Raw genomic sequence first — 18,769 nt, forward strand, 5'->3', positions numbered from 1 at the left:
GCTGCCAGGAGAAACACCCAGCGCAGGCACAGATGTGGCAGAGTTCCCCATTGAAAGCACCTTTGGCTACTTACTGCCGCTTTAAAAGGGCTTTCTCTCAGATCTGTCCCACTGCACATCTGAATGTGTTTATATGTTCTGATTCTTTTATGTGATAGCTGAGAGTGAGACATATTTTCAATTTGATTAGTTTTCAACTGTACTGGTTGTTAGTCAGAATTTACTAACCTAAACTAACATTTTTCAGAATTTGGGGTTATTGTAGCTGAAAGTTGCCGGAGGGCTTATTTTATGTATTTTCGGCATAACTACAGGATTTTAAGCCCCTTTTGATCAGAGGGAGAGTTCGTAAAATTTGAATGTGCTCTGTGTGTATTCCAATACTTTTTTTTGTTCAAACAATAACAATATAAACTATTCAGTGATTGTTTTCAGGTCAAAGCAAAACTGTGAAGGTATAATGTAATATAATATGATAATTCCCTTCCTCATAGACAAATTTAAACCTCATAACTGAAAACTGCCTTTGCCACCAGACTGAGAAAGAAAGAAAGAAAGGAATCACAACTATGCTAAAGATGGACAGGTGGAAAGAGGGAAACACAGTAGGAATAAACAAACAAGCAAGTGTAAGGAAGAGCCAAACCAGGGGGTGGAGCTGTGAAGATGGACAGGGGGTGTGTGTTGTTGTTGTTGACAGGTCTGCAGGCTTCCAGTGACACCACCTATAGCAATAGGGGTGGTCTCAACCATGGAGGTCGCCCTGGAAAAGGTGGGGGGGGGGGCAATTATAATCATCAGAGTGATGACAGACAAGCTATGAATACAATAACCTTTAGATTTAAAGTCGGTGTGTGTATGAGAGGGTTGATGTTGTTTTGAAGGTTTACGTTGTTTTGGAAGTTTTGCCGCTGTCTCTTAAAGTTCATAGCCTTGTGAAAATTTAGAGGAGGAAACCACAGAAAGGGTACAACATTCACATGCCAGTAACTGCGCCTTAAAGTAGATGCTGCATTTTTTAAAAATTTTTACTACATCCTCATATCTATGTTATCTCACGCATCACATTTAACAACATAGTAAAAAATACTGCGATGCATTTGACGGTGGAAAAAAAACCTGTCAAGGCTTCAACACACACATTCATCAGGATCGAGGGACATACAGGTAGCTCTTAGTTAACCATGTCCACAAGCACTCTGTTTTTCCTCACCTCTCCTTTGCCTCCTTTTTTTGATTAAAAGAAAACGAATGAGCGCAAAGCCGATAAAACCACGCAGGGGCCTCGAGTGGCGCAGGAAATGACCTGTTATTCCTAGTGTTATTCCGGTTTCCTGCCACACAGCCTCAGAACGTCTGGTGAATAAGGCTCAGCTCTCATCACCCTGAGATGGAAGAGTCACTTTTTATCCTGCAGCCCAGTGTGCAGTCTGTCTGTGGAAACACACAAAGCTTCTCTTAATGACAAGATGGTGTTGATAGAGCATGATAAAATCAGATGTGTAAGGTTTAGAATAAGATCACCTGTGTGGTTTTAGGTCAGTATGCAACACTGACTGAACGCTCTCTCTCCCCAGGGACTGCCAGGACCTCCGGGGAAGCCAGGCCTGCCAGGCAAGAGGGGTCCTCGGGTAAGTCTCCTTGTGTGCCCTCAAACACCTCCAGCCACATCAAACACTCTTTCAAACCTACATTTTCTAACCTCTGGAAAATAAATTGTTCTGGTGCTCAACCCCAAGATTTAAAAAAAAATTATGGAAATATGTCAATGAGTATGTCTTCATTAGGGTTTATTGTGTATGTGTGTGTGCATGCATGCATGTATTTGTGTTTTCGCTCCTGCTACTGACGTACACGATGACTGAAAGCTCAAATGCAAACAGTCAGTAATAACCGCCCTGGCAGAGAAGTGACTCCGAAAGACAGACAGACAAACAGACAGACAAGGACAGAGGGAGTGTGTTCCAGCCTAGGAGGCAAAGTCCCGGACCTTTCCGCAGTTACAATAATAACCTGCCAAGCCAGGCCCCCACCTCACTTTAAATCCCTCCCATCACCCAGCTGACACACACACACACACACACACACGCTCACATACTCACGCACAAAGTTTTCCTGTGCAGGGAGATTGACCATATTCAGCACGGGGCTGTGAGTGCTGACCTCCCACCCCTAAGCATAAACAGGAAAGCTCCTATAAAGACGGCCTTTCAAAAGGCTGCCTGTGCCACAGGATGCCTAATAAAAGCACTGTAAACAGACAGAGAACACATGGCTCCACTGGACTTTCTTCTCCACAGTGAGCTGTTGCAGCAGGCTGCACCGACACTTCATAGGAATCGCATTCTGGACTAATGAAAGGTCTCTTTCTCCGAGGCAGTTAAACAGATATAGTCTCGTTCTTGGGTCTTCCGTTCCCGAATTCTCCTCCACTTCCTCGCCTGCGATAGCGATGCGGTTGTAGGTATGGCAACATCTGTCAAGACGTTCCATCACTTTGGTCCAGACTGAAATAACTCAACAACTACGTGATGTAACTGCCATGAAATTTGGCGCAATCATCCACGCTGCCCTGAAGGTGAATCCTGATGACTGTAATGATCCCCTGACTTTTCCTCAAGCACCACCATCAGGTTTAAATCTGGGGTGTGGCATGAAATGTCTCAGAATTGTCCTGAAATCTGGTGCAGACACTCATGACTCATGTTTTATTATTATTACTGCTAACTGTTTTTTTGTCTCTCTGTATCTGAGGGACTCTTAAGCTAAAGTCTCTATGATCCCCACCATTATAGATGCATAATCAGGCCTTTGTCTGGCTCGAATTAAAGCTATTTAAGCCCCAGCAGCACCTCCTGTCCCGTCACAAGTAGCAGTTCCCCGACATCGCTCCCTCTTAGGTGGATTTCGTGCGATCCAAATCAAACTGGAATAAAAGTTTAACTGGGCTTTAGCACAGGGGAAGTGTGAACTCTGTCAAGCCAGGTATTATTTAAGTATGCTTCCAAGTGGAGCTATTTCTGTGTAGCCAAGCAGCAGCTTTCCTTAAAATAAGAACCATATTTAACTTTCAAGAACAATTTCTCTATTCAGGACCAGCAAGCAATTAATCACTATAAGGAATGGTAATTGTAATAATAAAACATTATATATGCACTGCGGCACAGTCCCTCCAGCTGTGGTTGGAGCCTAGACTGGTTTGGATATGAGATGGTCTCCATGGTCCTTGGTAAAGCTCCTATGTCTGTGTCAAAGCTCATTCATCACCAGTGTGTATCAACCAATCACATCATACTGATTTACATCCCGTTGGCTTAGACGTGGCCTTTGTCAGCCCCGGCAAACCAGCTGTCGAACCGCCTATGGCATTGTCAGTGGAAGTGGTTGGTTTGCGAAAGTGCAAACAATGAAAACAAGCCTCTTAAATAAAAAAACACTTGTAAAGGCCACTGGTTTTGATGCCACTTTAACGCGGGTCACTCGCAAACACGACTCTGACCTCACAGTTATTTTGCTTTACCCACACGCATACATTACTGCACACGAGAAAAGTATACACGCCACCGCACTAATCCCACAGCTTGTAGCACAGACATATGTGGCCGTGTTTATGACCTGCCTATATAAAGAGTGAGACAGATTATGGTGCTTTCCTGTAAACATAAGCATTTATCAAGTTTGTGTGTGTGCGCAAACACTGGGACGCATATACACATGCATACGCAGTTGCAGGCATGCACTCACAAACACATGTTGTCCAAACAGTCTGGGTTTGGTTTCAATTTGAGAAAGGCAATGCACTTGTTGATCACTGTAATAATTAACTCCACATCTGAATTTATGTTACAAGTTGCTAAAAAACTGCAGGCTCACAGGTGGAATAGTACAGGGTTGATTATAAGCATCTCCTTCTATGTTAAAAAAAGAAGAAGAATGAATTCCAGTCATAGGCTTTTTGCTGAAGAAGGCAGTTTGCAGCTCTGCCAGCTTTTTTTGCATGACCTTCCGTTGCGCTGGATTACTGGAAGTCTGTATGATGACACACAGAGAACCATTGAGCCCGCTGAGCACCACCCATGAACCCTGACCTCTGATCCCACACATATGAGTGTGAGACGCCGTCGCCGTGGCAACCTCTGTCGGTACAGAAGCCGCTGTGAGTCGGGGCGAGTCTGTCTGTAGGTGTGTAGAGACGGCGGTGGTAGAAGGGTGTGAGAGGAAACCGAGGGTGGACGCATCGCTGGCACACAATCCTGCATCTATCTGGGGACTGGCTGCATGTAGCCTATCGTCTGGAACCTGCCGGGTCAAAAGGGTCTTTGTCTGGGGTGGTGGGGGGGGGGGGATCTCTGTCACCCATCTTTCCTCATGCTTCCCCGCCAAACCATTGCTCTGTCACAGAACCTTTATTCACCAGCACGTGAAGCTCATTCATATCTAGAAAACCTGGAAAAATATGACTACAAATATCTTTCAAATGAGTGACGGTGTTGATCTCTGCTTAGGGCAGTGTTGGTAACACCAGGTGACAGATCAGCTTTTTAAAGGCCTGTCTAATCCCTAGTGTAAACTGTGTATATGCAGCATAACTGCAATAGGCTGCCAGACAGTGAAAAGCACAGACCGTGCTTCCAATTCTTTTATTCTCCCTTTGGACGCTTCCATACATTTTTTAATACCAGATTTTAAATGTTTGGCATAAAGCTATAGCTCTAGGTTTTCCATTGTAATGTTTAAAATGGCCATGGTCATTATGAGCTATTACTGTTATGGCTGTAAATGCCCAAATAATAATTTGGATTACTTACTGTTTCCTTTCTCGTATGTTCTGGTCACTGCATGGTGTGTTTGACTCTGAAAACTTTGGCTCGTGATAGCAAATAAATTTGAATGTTTGGCTTTTTCCCAGTGCGGCTTAATTCATTGACCGTGTCTCTGTTATTATGAAGTTTTTGTTGTAATTTATGTGGCTCTGAGCTGCAAATTCTGCTCTTCTCACTGGCAAAAGGAAAAGCATACTGTTGAGACTCGAACGCACAGTGAAATATTTTCCTGAATCATCAACTTTGTGTGTTTGTGTGTGCGCACGTGCGCTGACTGGGATCTTCAATTATGAAGACGTCCAGCAGTTTCACAGGCTTTATCTAAGTTAGTTAGCCAGACATTGCCCCCTGGGCTCTAATTTGGCACAGCATCACACAGACTCTCTTTGATCTTTAAAACGGTGACTGTATATACATTAAAACAGTCATGAGCTCGTGTTGAAAGTCAGACTGTGCTTACAACACAGCCCATTAAACAGGGCTCGTCTAAAATATTCTACGTGGGAATGTAACCTTTGGAGTGATGTCACGCATCCAGATTTAAGATCCATCATGTATATTTTACGGCACCTCGTGGACTTAAGTTTCACATATGGTGTGGATGTAAAATTTTGTGCAGATATTTATATATTCTATTTATATGCCCCAGAGTGGGCAGCACACGCACGCTACCATAACTTAAAACATTAGGAGCTGCCATTTGTTTAAATTTTGACCATTTGCTCTCAACTTAAAAACCAGTTTGAATTGCGCAGAGCTGGCAGTGTTATTACCACACGAACCACAGTAACGCCCTGCATTGCTGTTCAGATGTCGGTGTTTTTTTTTCTCATTTGATAGCCCTGGGCTTGCGTGCACCCCACCCTGGTCTTCTCTAATTAGACACCTGTTGTGAGAGGAAGGGACACAACATGGAGGCGAGAGCGTAGGAAGGACCAAATGTTGGTGCCAGCCTGTGCCTACCAGCGTACTGCCCAAACTGCGGTAGACCACAGGGTTAATTTTGAAGCATGTAATTCAAACATGTCTTGTTGGTTCGGGTGTATTTAAGGCACAACAGCGCCGCTTAACACAGTCTGGGCACAGGAGCCCTCGAGGGGAAACGCCAGCTGCATGCAAACCGAAAATGAAAGGGGAAGGGAGTGTTGGAGCGGAGGGAGGTGAGATCTGTGAAGCACGAGAATCCTTGGAATGGAAATATCTTGAACAGAGAAAAAAATAATGAACAGAGCAGGTTGTCAGGATATTTCAGATCTTATCATAACCTTTATATTAGCCTGTTTGGAAATCCTGAGTATTGGTGTGATTCACCCATCGGAGATACTTATGTCCTGTTCATTCATGAGGTGCCGTCTCTCAGGTGAATCAGACATGACCGTCATCAAAGCACCCTTTGACAGGAGGAGCGGTTACAGCAAAAGGCATTTATGTTGTCATGTCTGCAGCCGAAGAGTATGTCTGTTTGTCTTAACTTTGTTCAAAGGCCTTTTCTGTCGAGCTGTATGACCCAGCCCAAACCCCAGATCACTTTTTTTTTTTAGCTGCTGCCTGTCTGCATGTTCGTAGATGTTGATTTTTGATGGTGCGGAGCAGATCGCTAACATAATGGGTTCCTGATTTGTTTTGACTCACCTCAGTGAAACTCGCTGACCCAGCTCTTAAAGTAGTTGTGGGGGTTTTTTTCCGCCCTCTCTGACTCGTTTGACCCTTGACCCAGTGCAAGGGGGTATGTTAGGGGGCCCAAGGGTGCCGCACCACGTGGAGGGCAGGAGTGAGGTCAGAGATCCACAGGAAAAAGTCAATCAGAGAAAGAGAAGGTCGACAGATAGACAGATAGTTGGGGGGTGGGGGGTGTGTGTTTACAAATCATCTGCTGTTTTACAGCTGTTGTATAAAAAGGAAAATTTGCGTAGATTTATTCTCTGGCTTCCAAAAACTTTCTGCTAAACCTTCCCATGGGGGCCGCTGGACGAGGCACGATGGTTCACATTACCAATATGCTGCTACTGTAGATCTCACTGTGTTTGCTTTCAGACACAGTTGTGTTCCTTTCCCTCGGCAACAGCCAATGCAGACAGAAACACACACCGGCGGAGGAATTCAAAATGTTATGATACACGGTGATCTGCATTACTCATTAAGAGGCTTGGCAAATGTGTGTTTGTGTGCGTGTGTGTGTGTGTGTGTGTGTGTGTGTGTGCGTGCGTGTTGAGGGGGGGTGAGGAGTGTGAGGCAACAGGGGGCAGGAAAACCACATCCATATGGTGAAACAGCTCCACACAGCCCCATTTTCCATAAGCGTCTACCCCCAACCCAACTCACTGACACACAAACACAGCTGATGTATAGGAAAATAGGTTCAAGAACACAGGCTAAGGTTCTCCAGAGAGTCTGTGCCCCCCTTTCTCTGGTCTCATTCACAGTAGCAAAGCCGCAGTCTGCATCAGATTTATCTTAATGTGACAACTGATAGAGATCTCGATAGACGTTTGATTATTTATTTTTTCCCTCTTCTCTGGCTTTTTCTGCAGGGTGCTCCTGGTCCCCACGGAAACCCTGGCCGACCTGGTCCACCTGGGCTCAAGGTATTTACAAAGTCTCAGTATGTAGTCGTGATCGCAAATAAGCCTGCCCTTTTTTTGCCAAGAGCCCGGCAGCCATTATATGATCATGTACTTGTCTCTTCTACTAATTTGACTTCATGAAGGGCAACAAGGAAATAAGGTTTTATGGTTGAAGAATTAGTGCTAAATTAGTGCTCAGTGCTAAACCGTGAGTCTGTGACACTACAAACACAACAGGACCCAAAACTGACGAGATGTATTAGTTCAGCATGTGTGCTGCAGGGGTCAATGTCAGTATTCACATTCTGTCAAGATCCTTTCAGATTCTTGGCAATCAACTCCATTTAAGCTTTCTACTCCACCACTGTTCCTATGTAAAATGAATGCAAGTCTATGTGCCACCACTACAACCCGAGCGGAGGGAGGAGAGGAGGGTAGTTAGACACCCGGGGGGGTTGAAGTGATTTATCAGAGCCTAAAGGAAAGACATTATAACTCGTAAAGTGAGAATGCCTAGTAAATCTGTCTAATTTTAAGGTGTGAGCAGGAGGTGTCCAAATTCTCCACGTTCCTCATCTGATTGTCTGGACTGATGTATGCAAACACCCTTGACCTCCGGCGCTATGTGCTCAGAGTATATAGTGAAGAGCACTACCTGTATTCACAGTGCATTATAAAAATACCTTTGCATAAACGACAACTATGGTTACACTGCCCACCCCATCACTAAAGCGCTCACCTCCCCAGCTCACCCAAAGGGGCTGTGTTTGTCGTCATCTCATTGCTGTAATTTATGTTTCTCCAACTTTTTTCAATTACATTCCTCACTTTTCCCCAAATTCTTCCCATCATTATGGCCTTAATTCTTATTCTTATCTGCTTTTAACTCTCAAGAAAGCTTACATCATGATTATTTGTGACCCCAGCCAGTGCCTGTGTATCTTAAGATTGTTTGGTTAAAGGAATAGTTCATCATCCTGGGAAACATGCTTATCCTATGGTAAATGTCAGGCTGTAATAAAGTGTAATAATCTGAAACTGTAGCAGTAGCTAGTTTATCAAATAGAATTGAAACAGGGAAAAGGAGCTAGTCTGGCTTCGCCCAGAAGTAATAAAAATCCACCTACAAGTGCCTCTAAAGCTCATTTATTAACATATTAGATCGCAAATGTTGCGCATAAGTGTATAAATATTACGCTTTGTGGCTTTATTTGTGGTTATGCTAGACTATTAATAAAAGTCCCTGATTCAATTCTTGCTGAGAGCCTCCGTTGTATGTCATACTTCCCTCACTCCGCAGAAGTCAGAATAGATTAAAAATTGTCCAAAAGCATGAATTCAACACCACTGGAGTGAAAAAAAGTGGAGAAGCCACACTCTACAGGTCAAACATTTGAAACCTCGTCTCAGGGAATCCCCTAAATGGAAATGGTGCCAGGCCTCTTCTAACTGGCAGGTGCACTGAGGGAACCGATTGTGAAGTGTTTGATGTCGCAGGGTGCACCACAACTTCGTCCCTTTCATCGTTAATAAATGAAACGAGGTTGTAAATGGCAGGGGTCCAAGAGGAAAGAAGGAGAGTCAGGGCTCAGAGTAATTTCCGATCCATAGCTTTGATGTGCCGAAGCCCCGTTATTGTGACCTGCTGACAATGAAGCTTGGTGTGTGTGTGACCGGAGGGGCACTGAGTCCACTGCGACTTCAGAACAGCATATGTACCAATTACTCTTCCAATTTATCGGCCACAAAATAACTGTACCCTCTTGTTTTCATCACTTGTAGTCGCCTATTACCTAGTGATTTATAGCAACAAGCCTTTGTAGCCTTAACCCTCCACCCCGTCCAAATGAAGTGTGTTGGCGAGTGAAGTCATTTAGTTAATGTGTTTTTGTCATTTGCTGTTACAGGAGTCATTTTCACCCATACAAAGTCCTCCTTTGTTTTTGTTGTTTTTCTTCTACAGGGGAGAAAAGGAGACCCTGGCATCTCACCTGGGCCAGCACCTAAAGGAGATAAGGTATTAAATCCCTCCATTTCTTACATGCTACATTAGTTTATAACATCATCCTGTTTGGCAAACTGCCAGCCCATTTATGATTGCTATTTGTCTAACCAGCCAATCTCGCATTATTGCCATTTAGCATTCTCTCTTTGTGTCCCAGGGAGACTCAGGGATCATCGGCCCGGTTGGACTATCTGGACAAGCAGGCCGAAAGGTGAGACTGAAAAGCTCAGGTCCCACCGAAATTTCTCAAAAACCTTTTTTCACCAAATTCCTTGCGACGAAATTAATAATAATAATAATAATAATAATAATACATTTCATTCATAGAGCACTTTTCATTGCTAAAAGCAATCTCAAAGTGCTAAATAATGAAATGTTCTTAAATGCAGGCCACAAGAGCTTAGGTTTACAAATTGATGCTGTGAGTGAACATAGTGCTTAGTGCAACAATACTTGGGAGAGCCCAGACAAAGAAAGCTTGCATGAGTCTGTGTCACTCATGTCATAAGACTTAATTGTGATTTGTATTGTTTCTGCATGTGTGTTTTCTGTTTTGTTTTGTTTTGCCTCTTGTTCCTTTTGCCCTGTATTCACCATTTCTTCCATCTGTGTTTGCTGAATAACGAACGGGGGGGGGGGGTCTGGCAGAAATCTGACGAGGGGGAGGTTTTTGTCATCAGGGGAAATAAGAGGATGGGGATCATGCACTAATGCGCTCATACACAAAATTCCTAGTGTCTTGGATGTTACTTACGTCAAAACTTGAGTGATTCATGAGACAAAGCTTCTAGACAGGGATGGAATACAGACCAAGAGTAAATCCAAAGAAGAAAGTTTGAGCTGTGTGTCTTTTTAAATGATTGTGTAAATGAATTTCTGCGTGGTCAACATCAAATATACAAACTGCTGTAGTTGCCAAAGAAAATGTGGAAAAATTGTGTGGTGGCTAATTTGAAAACATAGAAATAAAAACGAGTAACCCTGAGAATGTTGCAAGAGTGTGCATGCTAACCAGCTGGCTTATATGCTTGCGAGCAAACATTTAGCATATTCAGATCAAAGTAATGAGTAAATAGTTTAAAAAGTTGGCAACATGTCATGAATAAATAGTTGAACGTGTTAACCGAGAGTAAATGTTTAAATTGTTCGCAAAAGTTGAATTTGTTTGAAGCTGAAAGCAAAGGGGTTTAATGGTTGAAGTTAAAGTTAAAAGTTAAAGTTGTATTGCTAAGGGTTGATAAGTTGGAAAAGCTGTCTAAAAGTAATGGATAAATGTACTGGGACAAATGCAATTGACCAAAAATGGAAGTATAATAATGTGTTGGAGCAAAAAAGAGAAATTGTCACGGCTTTAATACACTAGTGTTAATTGACACCCGGTAAATAAATTGAAATGAACAGATTTGGAGTCAAAGAGGTATCCTACTTGAGATCATCTATGGCTGTGGGGACATCTGACAAACAAAACGTTTGGAACAACTGAAGCAGGAGACATGATCAGCACAAATGATGTGCCATGTGTGCTTCCCACGTCTGAACTAAAACCACTTTTTCCACAAACAATCTGATGTAAACAGAAGAAGATCTAATGGACTGTATTCAGTTACATCATGTGTTAAATAGGACTGAGCCATGCACTCCTTTCAAACACGCTAGAAGGATAAGTTGAGTAATTTAGATGGTAGAAGAGTGTGTGTGCTTCAGCAGAAGTGTAAAGTGCCTCTGCATGTATTCACTGTCTTCCCACAGCCGCGGTGCTCTCTAACAGAGCACTGGAGTCGAGTTGGACGGCTGCCTCAAGCTTAACATATGGCTTTTGTTAGGAATCTGCATTTCTGTGTTTGTGTATGTGTGTGTGTCTCTACGTCCATTTCTATGTCTCTGTCTCTCTCTCTCTCTCTCTCTCTCTCTTTCACACACTCAGCCAGAATGGAAAATGAAAAGCTAGTGGAAACATTCAAAGATTCCTTTCTAACCGAAATGAATCTTGGAAGTGATTTGACAACCTGTCAGAAAGTTGTCATGGCAATCATAGTTGCAGGTGAGAGAGCCAGTACAGGTACAAGATTGACTTCTGATATGAGATAATCTTAAAGGTATGATCACCTTGGAAAGTGAACACATACAGCGGCACTCTGTACCAGTCTCCCCTGAGATGAGCAGCGCCGAGGCTCAGTCAGTCGTCTTGATAAAGCCTCATTAGGGCACGTTATAGCTGTTCATTAGGAGTCTATCAGGATGACATCACACACGCACGTCTGTTGCCGTGGGAACTTCATCAACACACACTCTGACATCATGAGAGCATGCCTCAGGTGTTGGTCAACGAACCACAGATTTGATGACTGCAGAGGAAACTTGTTAAATTAACCACAGGCAGTCAGCTTCCTTTATGTACAAAAACACAGGGGCTTATTAACCCCTTTTCATCCTACACTGAACACTGTACACTAATTTATAGTTCTCAACTGGGGCTCCGCACCGTTGCGTTCGTTAAAACTTGAACCGACATGCCTTCACGTCGCAGTGCGATGACCAAAATGTGAGTCAGTTTCCAAAGTGTGCCGTAAAGGAGCGCAGGCCGTGTCTCCAAACAGGCTTTTGTTCTGTTCCTTTTTCGGTCAGCTCAGGTGGAAAGTCCCAGGCGTTCCATTGATGCAGGTCTCTCCATTGAGACATCGAGGCCTGGTGCAACATCAGTGTGAGCTAGAAAGGCGATGATTACTCTCAGTGCAATTACACAGCAGTGGCAGGCCACCCTGAAACACCCATGTGCTGTTTCTTCCTCTCCATACCACCCTTGCTGTTTGACTCTCACATGCTTGGCACGTTGCTCTGAAGCTGTGGTTTAGGAAAACGGGAGAACGGCAGCTTTTCCTCTGTTCTCCTCTCCTTTCACCTTCTGCGTCTCGCTCACACGTTCACCAGCATGTACACACGCACACATATATCTACCTACAGGCCCTAAATCAGCCTCTGCTCGATACTTCGACCGGGAATTCTGGTATTTGGCTGGATTTTTCCCAGTTTTCCATGGAAAATCTTAATGGAGAAAGCAGTGGTGCTTTGAACGTGTGATGGGTGAGTGTGATTTTACACCGACAGACAAGCCAAGCATGTTCCGCTCTGTACAACATTTGTTCTACCAAGCAGACTCTGAATGGCTTTTCAGGATGGTCTGTCGGGTCAGGGAGAGGAGACACACACACAAGGCCAAACCTCAGCTTCAAGGCCACATTACAAGCCACATGTCTCACCTTACTGCTTCCATCCTTCCCTTTTCTATGTCTGTCCCCGCTGCTAGTTGATCTGTCTCTTCTCACTCTTTGTCTATTTTTTTTCTCTACATCTGTCTTTTCCACTACCTCTGCTTTTTCTCCTCCAAAAGCCAAGACATGCTGTCTAGCAGCACTGTAACTTAGCTTTCAGTTTCAGGGTTTTACCTACACATTCTGACAAGTTTTGACTTTATTTACACCTTGATATTTTACTCCAGTGTCCACATTGAGATCCGACTCCGATCAGATGGCACCGTCCAGCTCATGTCACATCCTCCTCTGGTTTGTGCAGGTCCAAAAACACTGCAAACAACAAAAATGGAGAATAGAGGAAGATGGTTGCCAACTGTGGGTGTGTTATTGTGTGAACTTGTGTTTGAATTGGTTTTATGTTCACTCCGTCCATGAGTATCTTGAATAATGTCACTAGTTTTACTGGCTAATGGCTGCTACCTCGCTGGTTTGGAACTCTCATGTACGTTTTACGTATTTCCGCCCATGTAGTTGTTGGATGCGGATTGAACATTTACAATTACGATTGTGTTCAACGTGGTCACAATTCATCCCAATCCTCAATGCATCTTGGATACATATACACCTGTACTGTCATGTGGTCAAGCACCATCCTGTTGCAGGCCAATCACTCGACACATTTTAATCCCAGGTGTAAATGTGTTAAAGAAACTTTTAATCTGAGAGCAGTTTGTGTTTGTATTTGTTATACTTTGTCTCAGTACCACCAGAGTTTTTAGGGTTTGCTCTCTGTGTGATCAGAGCTTTGAAATGTTGGGGTTCAAGGAGGAACATATTTTAGAGACTGTTTCATTTGGACATCAGTTATCGGTGGGTAACAAATCAATGTACTTAAGTTTTTGTTTTTCACCACCTTTTTAGAATTAAATGAGCATATTTAGATTTTGAGAAACAATGCTTATTAAGTTGCCTGCCAAGAATTGGATGAGAATATATCAGTGTTATAAGTATTTCAGGTAGTTGTAAAGACTACATTAGTAACAGCGTTGTCCTGAAAGTTCAGTTGGAGAGTCAGTATGTAGCAAAACAGCAGTCAACTTATCACTCATGTCGTATGCCACAGTCGGGGAAGATACGTCTCGAGACTCATTTATGTTGAGTCCTCATACTTGTGCATGTGGTTTTCATATACACTCCTGTATGTGCTGTTCACACGTGAGGATTGTAGGTACAATGAAGGTTGCACATTGTGCAAATGTACTCTTTTGTTTATGTGAACGTACAATAAATTCATCATCGTTGTGGATTTTCCAGGGCCTGTTTCCAGCTACTGTAGGTTATTTTTCCTTTCAAATGTAGTCCAAACCATAGTTCTCCTAACATTAACATCCCCTCAGGTTCGGAGGTGAAGCAGGACCCGAAATGCAAAGTGCGGGAACAAAAGGTTGAATGTAAGGAGAACAAAAAAAGAGACTTACAGTCTTCCAGGTAGCAAAAAGGAAAAATCCAGCAAAAGTAATCCTCTATGAAAAAACACTGGGAACCAAGAACGAAAGCAGCAAGTGCAGAGACACAAGGAAAGGGACTTAAATAAAGAAAAATACAGAACTCAGATTAATACACGAGGGATGACAAAAGTAACTTAGCTAAGGCAGAGACACATGAATAAACCAAGTCCACAAGAAACAAAAGTTCTTGTGGAGCAGACTCATGATACATGAGTACAAAGTGGAAGGATATACTGTAATTTCCCGACAGGGTCTAGACAGAATATTAATTGTGCTAATTTCATTCATTTATACAAGGCACTTTAAAAAAGACATTAACCTGTCTGAAGTTCCTGTTGTTTCCAAACCAAACTCTCACTCTGTCCAGCTCCTGCTGACTGTTCAAACTAACAAATCCACATTCTCATCAACATTGTAATTACAGAAGAACTCAAAGCAACCATAATTTCCTTGTTGCATGTTTCACAGAGAGCACAATAAATCGTTGCTCTGCCGTCCACCCTGCTGGTGGTTTAATAGTGCTACTCCATGCAAGTAAATGCCGCTGAGATTGCGGTTGAGACAGGGATGAGATGAGGGATGTTTTTCCACCGGCTTGATTTCGGCCCAATTGTCTGGTTAGGTTCATGCGCGATTGTTTGTTTCGTCTGCCCTCGCCAGACATCGGCGTGGACCGTTTCAATCTGCTCTGCAGGCAGCACATGCCCGGAGCCGGATGATGACCCGGAGCAATCATCGGGCTCCATGCTGCACAGTGATTTTGGAGAGAGAAAAGTGGAAAGATGAATGCAGAGATTAATGAGGCGAGGGGTATATTTCTGCTATGGCAGACGGTGGAAGACCCATATTCACCATTTGTGTGGTACGGTTGTTAACAGACATAAGGCCAATATGAAAGGTATAGCATTATAAACTGATATTAGAGTAGTTTAGCTTGTAAGGAGTAAGAGGAATGGTATATCGTTGGCGGACACGATATGCCTTTTTATTTAAGTTTTTGCTCAAACATGCTTAGCACTCCTTGACTTAGTGGCTAGGGTGCGGTTGCAGTGGCGCTTGCAGGGTGCTACCGGGGAGCTTCTGTAAACCAAATCCATTCTGGTGGGTTTATCTGATTGAACACACATGCTCATTAGGTAAGTGGCATTGTAAAAACAGTCGGACTGGTGGGAATGACCACTCTCATTAGCAAGCTCATAATGAGTGAGATAAGGATCTGAGATGGTCTGGTTGGAGGGCTGTGGTTAATACCCAGGACCCATAGCGTGCGTGCGTGCATGTGTGTGTGTGTGGCTTACTAGACCTCACAGCACAGCTTGGGAACATAAGCCGCTACACATGTTTGTACTATACGTAAGCCGTGTAATAAGATGGCTGTGTACGTGCATCTTTGTGTGTGAATGTGTGAATGTGTGTGTGTGTGTGTGTGTGTGTGTGTGAGTGTGTGTGTGTGTGTGTTTCTCTGCCTGCCTTTGCTGATGTGCATACACTGTACTGCACGCGCACACATATGTGTTTGCATGCTCCTGAAAAGTTCCGATTCGGACACGTGCAGGAGAGTTAGGAAAGTCACGAATGCAACAACACATTTTTTATGACGGCTCAACATGCCATTGTCGTAGTACTCAGATTTACAAGTGGAAATTTTCAAGAGGTCAGGCGGAGGCGCCATGTGTCTGTGAGTGCATCCATCCCCGTTCTCTCCACAACACTGCTTACCAATAGGGCTTTCACAGAAATGTGGAATACATGTCGCTCGTGTATTTTCATCCCAGCTCCGAGCGTCTCCTCCTAGTGGTCTCTTTAAGATGTGCAACTCTTGATTTGAAGTAAAAGAGTGCTTGGGTCTTTATTAGATACAGGGATAATGGTAAAATGTTTAAAGATTATGTCTGTGCTGACTTGTCTCAGTTACAATACTGCGTGACAAATTATTTTGTTCACACAGTAGGTATCTATGACAGAACTGAATGTGGAGTGTACTGTAATGCTGACAATGGCATTTTAAAGAGTTGATATGAAGGTGTCAGCTAGTGAGAGCGATTGTGTAACATAATGACGCTGCGTCCTCTCCCCCTGCAGCAGTCAGATGACGGAGCTAACGGATGGTTTACAGGAACTCCGGGAGTCTTGGCTTGGTACTTTGGTGCCGTGGTTTAGGAAAATGGGACAACAGGAATCTGTCCCTTCCCTGGCCTTCTGTTTTTATTTTGTTTTTCCCCCTCTTTTTCTGTTCCTTTTTTTTCCCCTCTATCAAACTGTGGTCACCTTTGATTTAGTTTCTCTGCGCTCTTTGTTGGTGGGATGAGTTGCTGAAGTCAGCAGAACTTAGGAAAAGCACTTTGTCAGGCTGAGAGGGAGAGACCTGCTATCTGACTCACACAGGAAGGCATTTATATCCTCAACATGCCGTGGCCCTGGCACGGCCTCCCCTGCACAATTTCTCTGAGAACACGGCTAGTGGAAAGTCTGAACCCTTGACAGCAGAACAGATTGATTCCTTGCACATGGCACTGAACTTGTCTGTCTGTGCTTTGAGTGTTAACATGCTTCTTTTCTTTTCTTTTGCCCTGCAAAAAACCAAGGGAGAAATGTTTTTCTTATCTTAATCTCAATATTATTTGCATCGTTTCAGAGGTGTTGGGTTTTTGTGCTTCCACTTTCGCCACTCAACTCACTTCCCATGTCTCATGTTTGTCTCTTTAGGGACAGAGAGGTTACCCTGGTCCACCTGGACTCCCTGGAGAGCCTGTAAGTTTTCCATTGCTTTGATAATAAATGTTTTTTCTCCTGTGCTTCTGCTTTTCTTCAACACTACCAACATTAACACCATACGTGAACATTCTAACATTCCCACAGATCTTGCGACTCCTGACAAGATGATGTGTTGTTCCACAATATATGCATACCCAGAATTTATACATTTGCATTCTCTCAGGCATTTTTAGTAATCTTAAAGTGTCCACCATCAAGGCCCTTTTCTATGACTAATCCCTCATCCTCTCACTTCTCATTCCTTAAATCCGCAGTCATCATCCACTCCCCTTCCAGGTCACTTAACCTCTCACTTTGTGTGTGTGTGTGTGTGTGTGTGTGTGTGTGTGTGTGTGTGTGTGTGTGTGTGTGTGTGTGTGTGTGTGTGTGTGTGTGTGTGTGTGTGTGTGTGTGTACTGACATCTGGCCAACGCGCTGTGCTACAGCGATGCTCTCCAGGATATCAGAAAGCGATGCCAAACAGAGAGAAAAATAGAGAGAAAAGAAACAGGAACAAGCCAACTAGGCCAACAGTGACACAATCGCTCCCATTACACTGCAGCTTTGGAGAAAGCTTCCCTTTGTCTGACTTTCTTTTGCTCGGGACCTGCCACTTGTCATTCGATGTTCAGTCTCTCTCCAGCAGCATTTTAGACTCATTCATGGGTCTCAAGCTTGCATTTCGTTGCACTCAGTTTCTTTCTCCTCTATCTATCCATCTCAGTTTGAAACCGACAGAATCAGTTCAATGGACTCTTTTATTTGCCACCACAAGTGGGAGGAGACTGTCTGTTTAGTCCGGCCCAACAGGACTATTTCAAGTATGGAGCATCCAGCCTCATGTCCAAGAGCTATTTTCAGTCCGGCTGGGTCATACTACTGTTGGTACGAAGGGAAGCCCTTAGTCATGGAAAGCGGAGTGGAACATTCTCCTCACTGTCACACAGTTTGAAATAAGTCCCTGTTCTCTGGGTGACGTCACCACTGCAGGGAGTTCCCGCACGACTCATCATGGAGAGGGAGTGCTTTTTTTCTCTTTCACCGTCATGTCCTCCCACCTAATCCATCCTCAAACGCCCCCCTCTTTCCCACAGAGTTGCTGCTGCAGATAATAGGTCCTGGACTTGAGTCTGAATCACCACAGCACCAAATGACCGAGTAATAAGCACAACTGTTTGGCAGTGGGGACTGTCGAGTGCATGTATTCCTGCTGTTGTGCATAAAATGTTAACGACTCTTTGATACTGTAACACACTGCGGGCCGTGCTCAGAGCCCCTCCGCGCTGCTGGCCAGTTTAAAGGTCCAAATCCCACTCAGCCAAATTCTGAGTCTGGTTTCAACTGGCTGCATTATGCACTGTATTGCTCTAAGAGAGGGTGTGGCAAGCAGCGCGCAAGCCCGCACGTCTGGAGTGTGTCAAAGGAAGTTTTACATGAACTCTTGTGCTCTGGATTGCTGAGGATTTTGGACACAATCTGCATTTGCGTGTGTGTTGTGTTTACTCACACACCCAAGTAATCAAAACCTATAACCAAATTAATTAGCTTCTATGGCCTATACTCTGACCACATCTGAGAAAGGTTTTAGTCTTTTAGCAATAAGAACGAGTCCTAGCATCCAGGGAGACATATTTAACAATTTTGGAATGAAACTCAATATACTTACTCAAGTACCATACATAAGTACTTATTAAAAGGTACTTGTTCTTTATTTAATTGTAACAATACTTTGATACGACTTAATACCTCTGTTCCACCACAATTCAAAAGCAAATTTTTTGACTGGTTTTACAGTGGTATGGTGACTTTTATAAAAATCCAATTAAAACCACATGAAGGATCTAAATGATGAGATTCAACTTTA

The 18,769-nt window shown here is 43.6% G+C and overlaps 1 protein-coding gene across 1 annotated transcript in view; it reads left to right on the forward strand.

Annotated features, from left to right (window-relative positions):
• The window catches only part of col27a1a (collagen, type XXVII, alpha 1a), a 66,244-nt gene that overhangs the window by 13,668 nt on the left and 33,807 nt on the right, over positions 1 to 18,769 (forward strand). Inside the window, exons 4-8 of the mRNA XM_035608574.2 lie at positions 1,578 to 1,631; positions 7,355 to 7,408; positions 9,351 to 9,404; positions 9,550 to 9,603; positions 16,858 to 16,902. Coding sequence (XP_035464467.2) covers positions 1,578 to 1,631; positions 7,355 to 7,408; positions 9,351 to 9,404; positions 9,550 to 9,603; positions 16,858 to 16,902 — 261 coding nt within the window. The remainder of the gene's footprint in view (positions 1 to 1,577; positions 1,632 to 7,354; positions 7,409 to 9,350; positions 9,405 to 9,549; positions 9,604 to 16,857; positions 16,903 to 18,769) is intronic.

Source organism: Scophthalmus maximus, chromosome 20 (assembly GCF_022379125.1).
Source record: "Scophthalmus maximus strain ysfricsl-2021 chromosome 20, ASM2237912v1, whole genome shotgun sequence".
In the NCBI taxonomy this organism is placed as follows: domain Eukaryota; kingdom Metazoa; phylum Chordata; class Actinopteri; order Pleuronectiformes; family Scophthalmidae; genus Scophthalmus; species Scophthalmus maximus.